Here is a 19,137-nt window from a genome sequence, read left to right as displayed (position 1 = left end):
AAGAGTACGGGAAAGTGCCTGGATAAAGATTTTTCACAGATGCGCAAAAAATTCTAACACCCCACACGGCGAGACTTCCTATTACTTCTGAAGAGGGCTTGCCATAAGCCAACAGCCACGGTTTCACGAGAGCTAAGCGCTCCTAAGAGACGTTTCTCTCAAGATGTACTTTTCCTGGTTGAATTTTACAATAGATGATACCTTTTCTCAACGACCAGCAAAGAACAGCGCCCACAGCTCAAGACCCAGTGAAACAGGCAGGGGAGCCGAGGCGGGAGACAGCGCGGGGGCGCAGCGGGCGCGCACTGCCCCGGGAGGGGCCGCGGTGGCAGAGGATGGGGGCGGCGCGGGGTCTCCCGGCTCTTCATCGCACGCCCTGCCTTCGGTGCCATAAAACCCACGGCAATTATCCGAAGTGGAGGGTAGGGCAGGGTAATCTTTAACGTATGAGTATATAAATGTAAAGCTGAATAGTCGCATCAGCCTCCATCGCGCTCCTGCTCTTACTGTGATTTTTTATTTTTTTTTTCTCAGATGCAGACAAATGCTCCATCTGTTGAATGCAGATACTACAACGCGGAACATTTTGATCTCTGTGAATACATTTAAGGACAGATACAGATGCCACACATAGCAGGAACACACTCCGCGAATGGTTAAATTCCGCTAGCGTGGATGTTCTCTTCACTGCAGAAAGTTTGCTTTAAAATACCAAGAGCAGTGACGGGCGCTGCTTTCCCCCCGTACCCTCTGTGCCTGTCTACGTGACTCAACAGATGCGTCAGAAACAGAAAACATGCAGAATTTTCAAAATCCTGCCACAAGGAACACCTGGTGAGAAAAGTTTAATTGACTGAACACCTTCTTCCCTGAATCAACTTTTGCAGCACAACAAAATTTCAATTTGAACGTTGTTTTGGTTTATGGTCAAATAAATACAAGTAGAAATAACGTTGAGTGCATTGTGGTGGTGTTAGCTGTTTTAAGAGTACGGATTTTTGCATACCGTTGGGAACACATCTTTCTGTCCTACTAAGAGAGAATTTAAAATCAAACAAACAAACAAACAAACAAGACCCCCAAAACATGTTTATCACATTGTATGGGCTGTGCTAGTCTGCCAGAAAGTTTCAGCTATTGCTCGTCTGCCTCAGTACGGAGGTTAGATTAGATAGCCACTCACACTCCCCTCCAGTCCTATTTTCTATTATTTCCATGATGTAGAAAGACCAATCTGCAGCTGATTTTGCTCTGTGGGTGTTCTGCAGTTCAGAAAGCTCTATGAATGAGAATCGTATTTCATAGATATTTTCTAGTGCCTACTCTCTGTCACAGATTTCTTTAATAGCGTAATTGCCCATAACCTTATGTAACTGGAATTTATAGGAATGAAGTTTTATTTTTTACTCAGTAACAGAGTAATTGTCATTTTTCCTGCAATTAAAATCTGTGATCATCTAATCGTTGCCTTTTCTTTTTTTTTTTTAATGCTGAGATACTAAATATTAGTGATGTCAAGAGGATGAATGTATGGTATGTTATGGGCCATATTCTTTTTCATCATTGCTCTGTTTTCACCTTGTCTTTTTCCCCCCCCTCCCCCCCAGAAAGTGACAAGGCAGAAATGTCAGTGCTAAAAATCTTCTTTGCTTTCTTATCACGTTGAATGTTCTTGACATATTGTCTTCAAGTCCCCTGGATCAGGCACAAGTGAGCTTAGACAATTATATTATTTTCTCAGTAGAACTGAACAGTTTCTCAGGTCCTCCATAACTTACTTTTTCTGCCTCTTTCCTACATCTGTAGCTTCTACTGCTCCATGAAGAAACGTGTAATAGGAATTTTAACCCTTTCAACTAATTCCCTAAATCACCTTGACTTCCTCAAGTCATCTTCACATCACATTTCTCCTAAAGAGAAATGTGGCCCAGAGAAGCTTTTATAAAAAAAAAACCAAAACAAACCAAAACAAAAAAACACAAAACAAACCCAAAAACTTCTTTGCAGCTCGGTCTCTCTTTTTCTCTCCCTCATTCTTTTTAAATATTCCTCAGCTAAAGAAAGTATTTATAACTATTCATTAGTGTCAGTCAATTTGGGAAACTCAGTTTATCTTTACTTGCCCTCAACATGTGATTTAAACAGCCTGTCCAGGCCTATAACTCAGCTCCATTCACAACTGTGAGGCACATAAAGATAATGAAACAATCAGGCAAATGGTAGATTCATGAAAGAACAGATACACGGACCTCTATTTACTTTTAACATAAGACTACCATCATAACAGATGGATGACGCCAAACACAAAAGCTGTAATCACCAAACAGAAGGAGAAGACCATTCTGCTAATGATCCTGCAGTAGAAGGTACTGGAGACTATAATAAGGAACAGTCGATGTTCCAGTTAGCAGTCTTGGGACTTGCCTTGGGAACAGAAATAAACACAGTGAGAATGAATGGAGGACAACTCAAGCTGTTCAGTCCTGTCATTAAATATATTAACATCTAGATTTTTTTATGGATTTTCTATTTTTTTTATGTTTTTTAGCCAAACTTTGTGGTAGTTATGGAAGCTTAGGTTAATGCTGGACAGAAAACTGGTGACTCAAATGAATTTCTATCATGTCAGCTGAAGGGACAATAATCTCAAGCAAAGCAGCAGGACAGACAGGGAAGGGTATTCAAAGCACTAAAGCATAGTCAGGCACTGCAGCTGGATTTCCCAGGCATTGTGAGTTGTCAGCCTCTCTTTCTTTGAGCTGAAAATATGCCCAGGGTTTTTATTCTGTGTTGTCAGGACAGCGATGCTCAAAAATTGATGATGTATTCAATTGCTCAAAATCCCAGAGATCACCTGTGTGGCGGAGGATATCAGAAAAAAATTCAAAAGTAAAAAAGAGATGATACTTAACACACTGGATCATTTCTAAGTTAGTAAAACGTTAAACATCCTCTCTACTTCAAACCCATTCTCCTTTAGCCATTCTGGGACTCAATTTTTTAGATTTGTGAGGTTATGTACTTTAGGGAAACCTTGATAATATTCAAGAACTTACTGTTGTACAAAAAAACCCAAACACATAAGCAACCACATTATTATCTGAATTAGAAATATTTCTTACCATGCATATCTATGCCACATTTGTAAGGAGCTGCAAATCAGCAGAAAATTCTTGCACATCTAACAAGCTATTTATGTTTTAAAGTTCCAGACTTTGAAACTGTGAAAGTGGTATTCTGTGTAGCCTCTACCTATGAGGTCGACATTCACGGCAGAGCTTTTTTTCTCAATGCTTTGATGTTTCAAAGAGCAACAACATCTCAGTATGCCAGGGGATCGTGATTCTCAAATCACAGAAGATTTTAAAGCATCATCTCAACAAGATGATCTGAAGTATCACTTCTTCTTTTGAATTCAATTTTTTTTTTTCCATTAAAGCACAGACATTACTTTTTCAGAACTTTGAGATTTTCTAGCCCTTCTCATGAAAAAGACAGGTTCTATATCTCCATTACTATAAAGCAAATACAACATGTATGCATCTACGCACCTACAGTTAAAACCACTGAAAATGTGAACCTTTTGGTTGTGTGTGTATATATGTATGTGTAACTTTTTGGAAATTGTTTAGGAAATGTCATTTTGGATCAAAAAGGCTATAAGAAAACAATCTTCCCTCCTACTCCTAATTTCCATTTCCTTTTTTTTTTTTTTTTCCTTTTACTAGAGTCCTCCTATCTGAGAAAGCAAACAGTGCAGTTAGAAGTGCCACCACAGTGTGTCATGGGAGTTATGCTTTGGGCACCTCCTCCTTACTTTCACCTCTCAGCAATGCATTCCCAGTCCAGACTGCATCTTTCTCATTTCTCTGATTACACATTTTCCCCAAATACCTAAGTTAATCAATTTTTCATTTCTCTCCAGTGAGCTATGAATATTTTAATTTAAGTTTCAGGATATAATATATACAATGGACATGGGTGAAAAGCCTGATATAACTTTGTTGAAGATTGCATATTCATGTAATCCACTGTTCATCAGAGTGATCATGCTTTGAAATTCTGTGTTAAACAGACAAAATAGTTACAAGGTGCAAAATTATTGTTTTAATAGTGTTACTGTTGGACTGATCAGATAACAATGATTATCCGCAATTCCTGAAAGAGCAAAATGAAATTGATCTGCATGCAGAGGGATGACTCTCGTTTTCCCATGATATTCAGTTTTTGTCTCCAATTATTCCTCAGTTTTCCCTGGAACACGGTAACTGAAGACATGCAGTATACACTGTTATATTACAATTATGTCACATAAGTAGGAACTGGGCTCCACACTGTGAAAGTCTTGAAATTATTCTGTCTTTCCTGCCACCTTCACAAGTTTCTTAAATAATCATGCTGTTTCCTTGTACTCAAGAGACAATTTGGCTTTAACTAGTTATTTAGAATCACACAGCCGTGAAAAGATTTTGAGTTAAGAATACTGAGGAATATTTCCTGTATGCACAGGAAGAGGCAACACGTTATTATTACCGTAAATCAGTGAGATGATGCCAAGACGTTCATCTTGGACAGATACAGGTTCTTCACCAGGAGTCCTTAAGAGGTTTTCTAACAACCAGTAACCTCTTCTTTTTCTTTTTCTTTTTCTTTTTCTTTTTCTTTTTCTTTTTCTTTTTCTTTTTCTTTTTCTTTTTCTTTTTCTTTTTCTTTTTCTTTTTCTTTTTCTTTTTCTTTTTCTTTTTCTTTTTCTTTTTCTTTTTTTCTTTTTCTTTTTTTTCTTTTTCTTTTTCTTTTTCTTTTTCTTTTTCTTTTTCTTTTTCTTTTTTCTTTTTCTTTTTTCTTTTTCTTTTTCTTTTCCTCTTTTTCTTTTTTTTTATAAAAGGGAGCCTTGAGAGTCATGGACAGTCTTCCACAGTTCTTCTACTGCAACATAAGACAAGACTAAGAACCACTGCCTCATTTCATAGATTTATTTCCCTTATTCAATTTGTAGTTATTTTTCCTTATCTTCTTCAGAAAATTTCATTAAGCAGGGCAGAAGCACTTGTAAATTTATTCTTCATATACAAGGTGCTTGGTTTGACCATTTATGAGCAGACCATCTAAAAATCATTGTTAAATCTTATTGGTTTTGATTTAGGAGTAATCCTCAGAAGCAAAATATGAATTCAAAGAGCTCTGGTTTCTGTACTGTGCCAGCATGCACATTCCAAATATACACCCTTTCTGCAACTTCCAGCCTTTTTACCTATGAGGGATGGAAAGCATCTATGTAATTTGCACATCTGTGAACTGAAATTTGCATGCATAGCATTTAAGAAATTCCTTGGAGATTGAAAAGCAGACATCCCAATAAAGACAAGCAAAGTGGTAATAAGAATACATGTTACAACAGCAAACACAGGCAACCAATCATTTACAACATAAGCAAAAACATAACTGACAAAGAAAGAAAGCAGCCTTTCTGAAAAATAAAATAAGGCTTTGCATCTGAAGAATATTTTACATTTGCATAACACCTTTCAATTTCAGTGCTTTACAAACATTAATTAACTATAGCCATGTCTAAACTAGAATACAGTTTATAAATATACACTGCTCTGGAAAAAGAAAGTGTTTGTAATCTGTGACAGCCTATACCAGCCTTGTTTTTACGGGTAAGGCTTATCACAAGGAATGCTGAAGAGCTGCAATCTTTACCTTTATCCTTTATCAAAACTATCCCTTATCAAAACCATCCAGAGCAGTGCAACCTTCTGGACAGGTGTAATGATAGTAGTTGCCCATCTGCGATCGCCATCCAGATCGTAATGGTACCAAGCCTTGGTTTGCTCACTCCTCTCTCTCTCTCTCTCTCTCTCTCTCTCTCTCCGCTCTTCCTCCCAACAGAAATATGTTTGACTGGCAAGAGAACAGTTGTGCTGCTATAACTGCAGGTAAACTAGGGGATTCAGCGAGCACAGAGTGCTCACACCCCAGATTAACACGGTGATGTCAGCCGTGCCTTGTGCTGTAGACATGATCTCAGCTTCAAACCACCCCCCTGGTGCATTGATTTGTGCTACTGGAGCCATGTTTAATTGAGACCCAGAGGGGACTGTTTTCTAATCACTTGATGATGTAGCCCCAACCCTGCAAACACCTCCATACATGCCTAATTTTAAGAAGATGAGTACCATGACTCAAATGCTAAAACTTAAGCTTGTCTGTATCTGTAAATTTCATGTGCCCACACTGGGGAACACGAATTGTTGATTTAAACAGTGAGGCCTGGATTGCAACTCTTGATTTTCGTAAGATACCTGTGTAACACTTTGGGCATCACTGAAAATATGTTAGCAGTCAAAGATTACAAGTAAGTTTGAAGAACATCACATTTAGCTGGCGGTGCCCCGTAACGTTTCACATTGTTGACTTAGGTAAAACTGAAACTTCTGAAAATCACAAATAACTATTTAGGGCAAAGAGAGAAACTTCAGTTTCTTCTTCCTTGGCTTGTCATTGTCCCCAGTCTCTCCTGGACGAACAAGTGCTCCAGTTGTATTCACTGGTAACTGGGGAGACAGCTTGATATTCGCTGTTAGGGCTAACACGTAAAGGATAGCTTTGCACAGATGTAGCTGCAATGGTCTCACTCCATAGGGCCGTATCTTTACGAGAAAGGAAAAGCGTTGGAAGTGAACCTCTCTGCCCCTATTTCAGTGGATATCACCAAGGGGAGAAGGGTTGTTTACACAGACAAGGTCCCTCTGTTGTGTGAACAGCCAGCTGAGGTCTTAATGCAGAAAGAATGTTAGCTAGAATCCCGACAGAGCTAAGGGGTGTTAGAAGGTGTGAAGGAGTTCCAAAACTCAGCAGGTGTGGCATGTTATCCACGGCAGACTTACATAGGTACAGCAAGTATAGGTAGCTCCTACCCCTACAGTCTAAAGTCACGGAAGAAGGATGTGCACCAGGGGCCAATGCCTCAGTTAAAGTGTCAGATGCATTTGATTAGCCCTCTTTACGGGTTTTCAGATATTCAACTCTTATTGGCCATAGTAGAGAACACAGGACAACACTGACCACCTTTACCACTCTCCAAAGTTTCTCAGAAACATAAACATTAGAGATAAGGAGTTGGCTGTTATTTACACATTAGTTTATAACAGGTAGTTCAGATATAATGATTACTTCATCAGATAGCCTGTGCTGGGTGATCCTGTACAATTTCTTTTTGTGGAATAAGCCTTGCGGTTGTGTTTTGAAATGCTTACAGTCTGCAGACACCAGCACCATCATAACGTAGCCTACAGTCCTTCTACTGGGGTCAGATCCAATATGTGTTTCTAACAGTAATTTTCGCTATGGAGGCGGGAAGAGAATAAAACACTTCTCTGTCATGTGTAACAACCATTCCAGCTCCCCCCCCGCCGCCACACACTGCTGCTAGATGCCGTTTGTATTTGCAGTACTGAACCTGTGCTTTTGCATATGTAATTCAGTGGCAGCAGTTTCTTGCCAGATCATACCCTTGGTGCTTATGTAGCTGGTTGTACACCAGTCCCAGACACAGATTTATGCGGGCAACCGACTAGACCTTTTTTGAATAGGGCCTTTAAGCCATCACGCAGGCCTGCGCAGTCAGTCACAGTCAGACTGACCGTCTTCCCCCTAATGCTACATCTTCTAGCACAAGGGAGCTAGGCTTAAATAGTAAAAGCATCCATACATATTAAAATTGGTGGGAGCTAATTATCTAAACAACTTTGTGTAATTGGACTGAGGCAATGCTAAGTCAAAAGCCTCTATACTTTTTTAATAGATAACCGTATTTCCTTTATACTGCTTCAGGAGTTAGGATACTAGCAGCCAGCGGGATGGGGAAAAAAAAACAGAGCAGTACATTCCTTTTATCCTCGAGAGTTTAGGTGCCTGGGCCTCAGGCAATTTTCTTGCTGAAATAATAATTAACAAATTAGCTGGGGAAAAAAAAAATACTTGACCAAGAGGCAGAAAAGAGTTTCACAGGAGCAATTGTTTACAAGGAGGCAAGTCTCCTCCATTGTGAGGAATTATACCCCAGTTCAATACAGGATGACATCTTCAGCAGAAGGTGCGCGTCGTGACATACTTATCTCCACTACGTAAACTGTCTCATCCTGCTGCTTCTTTTTGGTCTGTCAGATGCAAGCATGCATCCCACATGGCTTTCTGCCCTTTAAAAATCTTCCTGCTATTAGCTGGTCTGGAATGCCGTCTCTGGCATCTCTGTCAGAAACATTCAAGCACGAAAAAGCCTCTGAAACCTTTCATTAGAGACCTATGTTCCTTATTGTAACTAATGCTAAATCTGTGAAAGAGCAAATGTGTCTTACATTTCTGAAGGACTCAGGTAGTTTTGATTGTATTATTTGATATATTTGAAACAGACAAAGACACTAGAAAATACAATATAAAATATTCTGCCCCATCTGGAGAGTAAGCTTAATACAATTTTATCTTTTCTTTTTTTTTTTTTTTGCCATTTCTGTGTCTTAAATTGGTCCTATTTGAATTGCTTTATTCTGAAGTTAACACCAGGTTGATTCTTAAGTTAATGTTCTGTGCAATAAATCTGCTTTCCAGCTAAGATGAAAGTAAGAAATTCTTTTGGATTTGAGTTACTGAACAGTCTCAAGAGTTTTTTTTTTTCTTCTAAAGGAGACAAAACACTTGTGATTCACTGTCCCAGAGATCAGTCTTTCCTAACACATTTGCAGTTGTTCGTTTGTGTAAGAAGGCCTTGATCAGACAAAATTCCCACTGGCTTCAATGCAAAAAGCTTCAAAAAAGCACACAGAAATGTGAATTTAATTGTCTCCAGGTATTACATCATATGCAGATTCCTACCCTGCTGATTGGGTTTTTTTATAAGAAATGGAGTGAGAGAGAGATTTAGAAGCTGCTTTAGCCTAGAATTTTCATATGTTGTGTATTAGAAGATTTCTTATTCTTCATGCTGCCCTAATTTCCTTTAAAAGTAGTTCATGAACTGGCAGCATGCCATTATAAGATTATGAAACAGCAGCTTTCTGCCACTGTGGAATTATCTGTGATACTTTCCACGTTCCCTTAGATGAGACGAGATAGCGTAGGGGAGTGTAAACGTTTGTTTCTGTCCTTCACAAAAATAGACTGTGGGGCTGGAGTTATTTTGCTGTTTAGGTAGGGTTTGAGTGTTTTCCATGCATGGCTGGAATCTAGGAAGGGGAGAGGGCTTGTATCTTAATGTGTGTCTGGCCCACATGTGAGCCGACATCTGGAGAAGATATCTCTCTCTGTGCAGGAAGACGAGAACAGGCATGCTGGAAACGTACATCGGGAAAACAATATCAAGGATTTTGGTGTAAAGTTGAAAAGTGATAGGCTTAATGGGTGCAGGTACTGACAGGATTTCAGGGACTGGCATTAAAGAAGAACATGAGAACTCCCTCGGTAATGACTGGAGTAGTGCACACCTCCAGGGGGCATTTGTTTCAGATGTTTGTCTCTAAAAGATGTTCTCATTCAGCAGACAAGAGCACACTGAGGGGCTTGTTTCTTTCTGAAAATCATTTTCAGTTGCAAAGGTCAGTTCTTCTAAATACTGTAAAATCTACTTAAATGACCTAAAAAATTAGGTTCCTCTTTCGAAATATGAAATAATGACCCAAAGTTAAATAACGAACCAATTGATCCAGCTCAGTTGAGCAAGAGGCTTCTGAAATACAGCTGCAAGAAAAATAAAATATTACTTCTGTATATGTGCCGCTTTGAGGTATCAAACCTGGCCATGAGCATGTCAATAGTTTAATTCCAGTGAGAATGTATCACTCTGTTAAGAAGCAATTTTAAATACAACATTCAAAAATAGAGGTAAACTTTATAAACAGGGCATGAAGACTCCTTACCTCAGAGGCTATCTGGTGGATACATGGTCCTTGTCCTTCTTAAAGCTTACATGATGAAAATTTGGGTAGGAAGAGGAGGAACAATAGTGTTATTCTCTAGTTTGTGGTTTGAAACCATTTATTCTCCTAATGTGTGGACCAAGATCTTGGGAGAGTCCTAACTAAACATAAACTCAGAAAACCATGAAATACGAAATGAATGGGACATTATCACTGCGGACCAAAAGGCATACGATTAATATTCCCTTTTTTAATCACACAGTGGAGGGTAAAGCATATCATCATTAATCGAGGTTTAAAGTCAGGGGGATTGTTCTGACAATATTTCCATACATTCTTCCTGTATTCCTTTGCTTCCCGTGTGCTTAAAAGTCTTCAGATCATTGAAAAGAATGCTGTCAATTGTATATCTGCATATCCTGTGCTCATCTTTGCTCATTTAGTGCTGCAAGGACTGTCATTGCTTATCCTTGGATGTAGGCAGCATAAGTAGCTTCATTCAGAACACAGGAGTAGGTTATAGTACACTATGCAAATTTAGCACGTCTTTTGAAAGAAAAAATTGCTATATAGAAAAAGTTTTATTAAAGATATTTAGAACCCTATATTATATTTGTATCAAGAAAATGTTTTTGTCACATTCTTAAATAAGGAAAATTATTTTCTTTGTGTCTCTTCTCTTCAACGTCTAGACCCTTCCAGTAATAAGAGAGTTTCTTTGGTGTACCTGGTGTGTTTCCAATGTGCCCTTTGCAATGGATGTAATTTGAGCTAGGGCTCCCGGGCGTGTGCTCAGATCAGTTTTACGTTTTGTGATAAATCCTCTACACAAATGATCAGTGACCCAAGAATGGCAGCTTGGGACACAGCAATTCATCGAAACTGCTCTCTTTGACTTAGTTGCCACAATAGTCAGAGCTGCTACTAAGTCAGGCACTTACACCAAAGAATATAACCACTGAGCACTATTGCAGCACGCTGCAAAAACTGTTATGAAAAGTAATTATATGATATGTTTCATAAGAGGATTAAAAAAAAAAATAAAGAAGGGTATTAGATGGATCCCTTAACCCTGTCTGCTGTTTCCATGATTACCGTGCAAATCCGTAGGAGCTGGGAATTTAGTTCATGTCTCTTAACACACTATAATCAAAATTGCAGAGTGCAGAAAAAGGATCTGCTAGGGAGCTGGACAAGAGGCAGAAGAGGAGGAGTAATTGTCCTGTCATATCCAATCATTAACAGAAGAGCTGTTCTACTAGATCACACCAAATGACTTGCTGGCATCATATCCTGTCTCTGATAGTGGGCACAAGCAGGTATTTAGGGAAGAATATAAAAGCAAGGCAAATATGAGGTAGTCTTTTTACTCCCAGCATCAGGTAATCAACGATTCAAGTATTTTCAGAGTGGAAAGCTTATTTGGACCATTATATTTAATAGTCCCTGCAATAGACAGGAGGATGTTCTTTCATATACCTCAATGATCACTTAATTTGTTTTGGCCTCTTTATTGCAGAGTCTTCAGGTACCTAACTGACAAACACTTACACCATTACAGAAACAGAGGGAACACATAAGGGAGGAGGTTGTTGGAAATGGAGAAAATGGTAAATTCAGTCACAGGATATCTTCTCAGTACCTAAAGAAAGCAAGGAGAGAAAAAGATTTGGGGCTGGACAAAGAATGTGCTGACTGGGACAGTCATGAACAGACAAAGAATTTGACTCTACATCTGGGGAGTTGCTCCCTGCCTTGAGATATATGCTCAGGAGTACTTGGGGCTTGTAGAATATAAAAAATAATTCTGTATCTGCAATATTGAATAAAAATCTGCTTACAGGCGGTCAAGCTCTCTGTTTTGTTTACTGCAGTATTAAAACGCAGGAAAATCCTTACCTGAAAGTCCTCTACAGAGGTCATAGCAGCTGAGGTGGTGCTACATCTGGACCCAGTCTGCAAGTCAAAAGTAACCTGTGAGGTTTACTGTACTCAGGGCTATGCCAGTAGCTAGTGAGCTGTAGGGGAAGGAGGGAAAAGAAAAAGAGGTATGGGAAGCAGCTGGACCAAGGTGACAAAGACCCAAGAACCCAGTGATTTTTGTGACCTCTGTTGGCCATATGGGACACGGTTTTGCCTAATGTCTTTTTTGACTCATTTTGTTCTCTCTGACATTTGCAGTCAGAAGGCAGTTCTGCAATTTACTTAGTTTTTGTGTGTGTATGTTTATTTTAACTTTACTGTCTGATTAATTCTTTCAGCAGGCCTTTACACTTACACTGTGAGAAATAACTGTTTCCAATTTATTTATTCCATGATATAGATTATTATAGACCTCTCTTATAATGATCAGATGTTCACCTTTCTTCAGATTCAAGAGTCTTATCTTTCTACTTGATTTCTCCTGATATATTAAGCCATTCTTTATATTAAAACTCTCTTGCTGCTATTTGCCCTCCATTCTTTTTCAGATGGGGCACCTGGGGTATTCAAAATGTAGGTTCAGAATGAATGTTTATAGTGGCATAATGAGCTTTTCCACTTCATTGTGTGTTTCTTTCTCATTAATTGTTAACTCTCTTTTTTTTTTTTTTGTCTGTTTGGTTTTGGTTTTACCAGGATAGAACATTGACCTAAGGCTTTGAATGAACTGCCCCAAATAAATTATGTTTCTGAGATGTGACAGTTAATTTAAAGGTTTGTTTAGATTTTCTTCTCAGTATATTGCTCTGCACTTACCAACATGACCTTCACCTGCCAGTTTATCGTCAGCCACCAGTCTTCTGAGTTCCTTTTGCAAATTTTCTCAAGTGAGTAAATTGAGCAGCAGAAATCCAGAGCCTCCCTGAAGATGGATCACACAGTTTCCTGCCTTTTAACCAGTAAATTATAATCCCAGTACTGACCTTTCCCTCTCACTCCAGCAGACCATTTAGTCTAGTGTCTTGTATTCACATACCTGGCTGCACTTAAAGCAGACATAAATATTGATGATGGTTTAAAATGAGGGAGACGAGGTATTAGAAGCAGCCTGTGCACAGTCGTCTAGAGCAAGGAATGGGCAATTTATCCTGTTCCTAAGGTAGCTTTTGCTGCCTCCATTGAGCTGCTCACTGCTGCAGCCAGAATGAATTTACACAACGCGGCTGAGTCAATCCAGCTGCTCAGGTGGGACCCCTTCCTCCCACATCTCTCTGCCCACACTCTTGGCCACATGGTCCCGTTTCTCTCCTCACATGCCCGTCCTGCCAATTGTCTGACACCTCAATAAGCCAATTTAACTAGTTAGCCCAACAAAAAGCTGCTTATTCACTTTTCTCTGTCAAGTCAGGTTTCCATCCATTTCAAAAAGTTGAATGGTGTGAGCACAAAGCCTGTTGACAACCAGACCTGGCACAAGGAAGGGGTCGGGAGTCCGTGGCCAGTGGGAGATGAATGGGATCTCCCCACTTTTAGGGACAGCAAGACATTAGATTAAGTCTTTTCATGTAAACCCACTCTTAGAATAGATTTCATCAAGCTGCCAAACTGCCCTAACGCACAGCCACAGGAGGAGGTCTTGCTCCCTCCCCCTATTTCCAAGTCCTCCTTTCACTTTGCTTCCTCTCTCATTCTCTTAGTCCTGCTTCTAGTGCAATTCCTCCCTTGCATCAGCTCTGGAAATCACACTGTCTGATTGATCTTGTCTGATCTCGAGGTTAGCCAGCTCACCTCACCAGTGCGCCCAAAACAGAACGAACAAACTTTTGTTCCTGGTTTGGAATTTGAATGAGTTATGTCAGCTTACCAGGAGATCAGGTGAGATCCTAGAGACTGTGTAAGGTAGGCACTGGAACCAAGTGGTGGGTAAGAGAGGTAAGAAAGGGAAGGAGAGAGCAGTAGCACATCTGCTCCTTGTTGCACGTAAGAAGTTTATGCGAAACCATACCCCTAGACTGATATGGTTAAAGCTGTGTTTTAAAGCATTGCTATGCTGCAGTATTTTTGCCAAAGAGATATATACAACGCTTAGCGTGAGCTGCTTTGGAAGACAGCAAATTAAACATTTCGGTTTATTAACCTTAAGCTTTCTGATCAAGCACCCAAGATTTGCATCCAGATTTATTTTTCAGTAAGTTTACCCAGGTGGCAGGTGATAACTCTGGTGTTTATAATTCTCTTTCCTTCTCCTTCAGGTACCAGAGTGAATTGTTGACACGTCTTTCTGATGATCTCAAGTTCAGTACATATTTATTTTATGGAGTGTTTTCAAAAAACAAGTCCTGCAAACTGAGCTATCTGCCATTCATTCTTTACTTCTCCTTGGGGGAAGATACTGTGTTGGAGAACAATTTGTCTGAGCTTAACAGCTCATGGGTGAAAAATGGGATGTTACCAGATATTTTTGCATGTATAAAGCATGATTAGAAGGTGATCATGCTCAAGACTTGACCGGTGGTTGCTTCTTATGTCCACGTGGCATGCTGGGAAGCACCAGGGCCCTGGTCTGGAATGTCGGCCCAATATTCCTGGAAGATCAGAGCTGGAGTTTAGAGAAAACTGAGGACGTGTACATACAGATACAGATAGTTTGAGGCACTTTGGAAGTTTAAGGGCAAGCTAACCGAACTGTTGTGTCAACACAGTCGACAAAAATACTCTGTCCCTCTGAAATGTTTCACTACTATTGCTACTCTATTCAGAGACTGGTTTACGTGCTGAGGAATGGAAAGTCACATCCCTTCTGTTACTAAAAAAAGTATCCATGTATTTAATTTTTTTTTTATGTGTTTGTATAAAGTCATTAAGTCTTTATGCCCCCTTTGATACTTTTGTTTGGGTTCTACAGATTAATTGAATACCAAGTGACACAGCGTGTATTCACTTCTTTATGGTATACTAAATGTCCTTTGGTCTTGTTTTTAACAGAGAGCAATGTTCCTTTTTCTTAGGATTCTCTCCTTTATTACTTTGTAAGACTTTATCATACACCCACTTACTTTCTTCCTGGCTTTCGTTAGCCTAATTGTGAAAGTGCATAGACTTCTCCCTCCGCTGTGGGGAAAATGTCTGCTTATTATGCTGGAGTCTTTCCTACAATTCTTTGCATAGCTACATGAATGTAACAAGCATTTTGATTTACTTGTGTAGAAGGACCCAGTTCCCACATTACATGTCTTTGGGTGAAAATTATTTTGCATTTTTTAGTAGAAGAGGAACAACTTACATGGTATTTTAATATTTGGATAAATTAAAGTTGTGAGATGACTATTCAGAAGTAAAAAAACCAGCTACAAATATTATTGAGTCCTCATTTATTTTCATAATGAAAAGTGAATATTATTCTGTAGATAAAGCTATTTCATTTTACCTCTGCCAATAAAAATAGTTCTTTGAATATTAATTATTCTCTAGGAAATTATACACTGATTTTATTTTTATGCCAAATACACCTTGAACATCTCTTAGGGACCAAAAAATTTTCCCAGTCCTTTAGATATAAGAAAATTCCCTCTTCATGGCATATATAACCTGATTCGGAGCAAAAGGATAGATTTCTATGGCCTTAGTGTGTTTGGGCTTATGTTCATAATGCCAAAATCAGACTACTTAAAATATACCCTGGTAGCAGGATGAGAAATCTGAAAGTTATTTCGTTTCAGCTTCCCTATTTTTGTGTTATTTGGATGATTACCCAAACAAGGCTTTTAAGAGGCTCCGGTCCCTCTCTTTGTAGTTACAGCTCAGAGAATTTAGAGGCGTGGGACTGAACTGAAAATATGTGGGGTATTCCGAGAGCTGCCAGTAATAGGTAACCCATGGAATGGGCCTTGGCTTTGTTTTCTTCAGGCTGCTGTGACTATCTTGACTAAGGGAGGAAAGGGGAATTTTAGAAAAAGAAAAAGCCTTTTTTCAAATAAGCCCTTACTCTGGTAGGCTCCTATTTATTCATCCCCCCTGGTTATTAAAACAATTCCCTATTGTGCTGCACCTTTGGGCGGCCACATAAAGAATTTGCCCTGTAATCAGTGAGAAACAAGAACAAGAAAAAGGAAGAAAAAAAAGGAGTGATTTACATCTATCATGTACCTGTTCAATTAACTGTAGACAGTAGAGGGCTAGGGTGGGCTAGGGCTGTGCTGGGGGCTTCCCACCTGCTCGCCGGCCCTGGACCTTCACTCACCGGCATCAGCCTTTGGGGCTCCACCTTTGCTCTGCTCCAAATTGGAAGAGAGAAAAAGAAAAAAAAAAAATAGAAAAAAAAGCTTTTTTGTTTTCCTTCTGAAGTTTTAAAAAGTCTTCCCTTCTGAAGCTTTACTCCAAATCTTTTGTTCCCAGAGGGTTTCAGCGAACAGGAACTGTAGCGTGCGTTCATTTCCCTTCTGGCGAAGCCAGCTTAAAATAATAACAAAAAAAAAAGGTCCTGCAACATCACGTTATGAACTGAGCCTTTCGTGTTGCTGCCTCGCTTGTTCTCTGGTAGGCCACGCTTAAGAGGTTTTCGGAGGTGCTTTTAGTCTGCGAAGGCTTTCATTCAAATAGCTGGCTTAGTTAAAAATCCAAGGAGGGTAGAGGGGCCACAGCACAGCGGTCTGACTTTTTCCCTTCATCTTCCCATTACTTGTCCAACACCTTGTAAAGAGGTAGTGAAAAGGCAGGTTATTATGTACTGAGAACTGGTGTGGCAACTGTTGCCTGCCCTTCATTAACGCTGGTGTTTAGCTGAACGACTTGACCTGAAGTGGCTGGAGCCTCCCGGGAAAAGTTTTCAGTCTTTTTGTTGTGTGGTGGTTTTTGTTGTTTTTGGGGTTTTTTTGTTTGGTTGGTTTTTACAGAGTTCCCCACCGGAGCAAAACCCCTTCTTTCTCATTTGCTGGCTGGTGCCCTGAGGGTGACAGGCTGAAAGTTTAGCAAGTTCTGTGCATAACTTCACATCACAAGAGCAAGTGCGTGTTCCCCCCCCCCCCGCCATCCCCCTCCTTTCTTTTTCCTGCTCCTAAACGCCTCCTTCAAGTTTGCAGCTGGGCAGGACTCCAAAGGTGCAGCAGCAGCAACAAGCCGGAGTTCAAAGTTAGCAGTAAATTGCACAACTTCCAGCTCATCGCTACGCTCAGTGACTATTAACAAGCTGGAAGGCGCTCAGGGAAAAAAATAGGGGAGAAGGGAACACCCTCGAATTGTTTGGGGATCGCTGATGTTATGCTTCTGCCGCTGGGATCATGGCTCCCTTTGGAAGGAATTTATTAAAAACCCGGCATAAAAACAGGTAAAGCGCGTGGGTACGTGGAGGAAAAGGGAGGGCGATATGGGATGGATTTCTTTTATACTTTTTTTTTTTTTTTTTTTTGGTTGTGGGGGAGGGATGTGTTGTTCCGGACCCGTGTCGCTCCCGGCAGCCGTGACTTCGGGGCTCACCTGCGAGTGGGAGCCGGGCCGGAGGGAGCGGGTCGGCGTGTGCGGAGGGAAGGGGCGCGTCTCCCCCTCCCTTCTCCCTCTGGACCATTCTCTCCCCTCTTCGCTCTGGCTCCTTTGGATTGCTGGGCAATTTGTTCACGGAGGGTAAGATAGCTTTTCCTGACTTCCTGCCCCGTCTAAACCAAGGCGAACGTTGGAAGTGCCCCGTGTTAGCAAGGTGAGACTCGGCCGGGGCTGGGAGGAAAGGCTGGTGGCCCCGGCGTGCGGGTCCTGCCTGCGGCGGCAAGTGCCGAAGGCCGGGGGCGACCCGGAGCCCCTCACCCGCGCTGGGAAAAAACTCCCCGAGTTTCTCACGGGAGGGCCGGGCTCCGGGCCCCTCCGCCGCCCGCTCTCCCCCCGCTCCCCTGGGAGGGAGAACCGCAGCCTGCAGCCCCTCAGGATCAACTCATCCGCTGGCTATAAGGCTGGGAGCTAGGAGAGCATCGATCTTCCAGCATGGACGGGGGGGGGGGGGGGGGATGCTTTTTTTTTTTTTTTTTTGGTTAGCCTTTAGCTTGAGCTGAACTTGAGTGCTTTTTTTTTTTTTTTTGCTTTTTTTTTTTGGCTTAGAAAAATGTTCAGGCTGACAGCTGTGGTCCCTGGGTTGGGTCCTGTGAAGTTTCTTTATAGGGACTTTGCCCCTCACGTTGTGCATGCTTCCACATGCCAGGCACACCAACTGTAAAAAAAAAGAAGAAAAAGAGTTATGTAAGCATTTTAAGTGCTAGGTTGGCACTAGATTTTTTTAAGAGTTAAAAAGAGTGCTTGGAGTGGAGTAAATTTGCTTGGACCCGATGGAATTTGCAGTGACCGAACCCATCTAGCTAAGACTGAACAGAAAAAGATCGCTGAAATTTTGTCTCGGCGAGAAACTCAAAAATTCAGTTGCAATCTCTTCCCCGCTTTGACTGGTGCTCTCCAGTGAAATTTAGTTCATATTTAAGGGTACACAAGGGAAAATCTTTTCCAGACGGAATATAATTGGACCCTAATAGTTATGTAAAAATGTCCTGATTTTTTCCTGGGTTTGGCTCTCAGTTTTCCTATTCAATACCCTGAAAGATATTGTGGAGCCATTGTATTTGTTGGGTTGTGTGAAAATATTAACTTAGCATAGTATATGGAATATAAATTGGAAAGACTGTAACAGTCAAGGTTTAAAAAATAGGATACTGTTTTAGAATTATTAATTTTGTAGGTTACTGATTAAACAGTGTATTTTGCTAATGTGTCTGGAAACAGGAAAACTTTGATGTACTTCTCATGTGGCCATTTTATGTTCAGAAGATCTGGAAAGGTAGATGTGAACTTTTACATGAAATAGCTTTTACATAGAGCTGTAAATTTATTACTATTTAAAAAGAAGTTTTGCTACTGCCATCAATTATGTACCTAACTGTGTCAAGTCACAAAGCATAGCTCCACTCTGTTCAACAGTGAAACTGTTTCTCTTTCGGATGTTTAAAATGTCTTCATGCTAAGTGCATCAATTTCGCTGTTTGCTGATGTGACATTTTATTCCTCAGGAAAAGAAAGTCATAATCCAAAGCTTTGAATAGCCAATAAAAATTAAAATACCAAAGGAACTATTACCATGAACATCTAGCGCTTTCTTCTCATTTCACTCTCCCTCCCCTCCCCCCAAGAAAAGAAATTAATACCTTTAATGGCAGAGAGGTGTTGTGGCGATAAGAAGGGGCTGAAAGTCTTGTGAAATGGGGGAGGAGGGATGTCAAGAACAAAGCAAACTACGTAATTCTTAAAACATGTTATTATCTATTCAAATATT

The 19,137-nt window shown here is 40.4% G+C and overlaps 1 protein-coding gene and 1 long non-coding RNA gene across 4 annotated transcripts in view; one reads left to right on the top strand and one right to left on the bottom strand.

The window, feature by feature from the left end:
* Positions 1–11,943: 11,943 nt before the first annotated feature.
* LOC141738711 (uncharacterized) overlaps positions 11,944–19,137 on the bottom strand; it is an 83,680-nt gene continuing 76,486 nt past the window's right edge. Inside the window, exons 3-4 of the long non-coding RNA XR_012585448.1 lie at positions 15,984–18,027; positions 11,944–14,422 (exon numbers count right to left, since the gene is read on the bottom strand). This is a non-coding gene — a long non-coding RNA (uncharacterized LOC141738711). The remainder of the gene's footprint in view (positions 14,423–15,983; positions 18,028–19,137) is intronic.
* Positions 16,924–19,137, top strand: part of RASSF9 (Ras association domain family member 9) — a 28,423-nt gene continuing 26,209 nt past the window's right edge. The window contains exon 1 of one of the 3 annotated variants that reach the window (XM_074574495.1): positions 16,924–17,160. In XM_074574495.1, coding sequence (XP_074430596.1) covers positions 17,114–17,160 — 47 coding nt within the window. In that variant the 5' untranslated portion in view covers positions 16,924–17,113. Of the gene's footprint in view, positions 17,161–17,199; positions 17,527–19,137 lie in introns of those variants that run through there. The other 2 variants (XM_074574484.1, XM_074574504.1) reach the window with 2 other exon arrangements.

This window comes from Larus michahellis, chromosome 1 (genome assembly GCF_964199755.1).
Source record: "Larus michahellis chromosome 1, bLarMic1.1, whole genome shotgun sequence".
Lineage (NCBI taxonomy): Eukaryota > Metazoa > Chordata > Aves > Charadriiformes > Laridae > Larus > Larus michahellis.
This window is presented reverse-complemented; position numbering and strand designations above follow the sequence as displayed.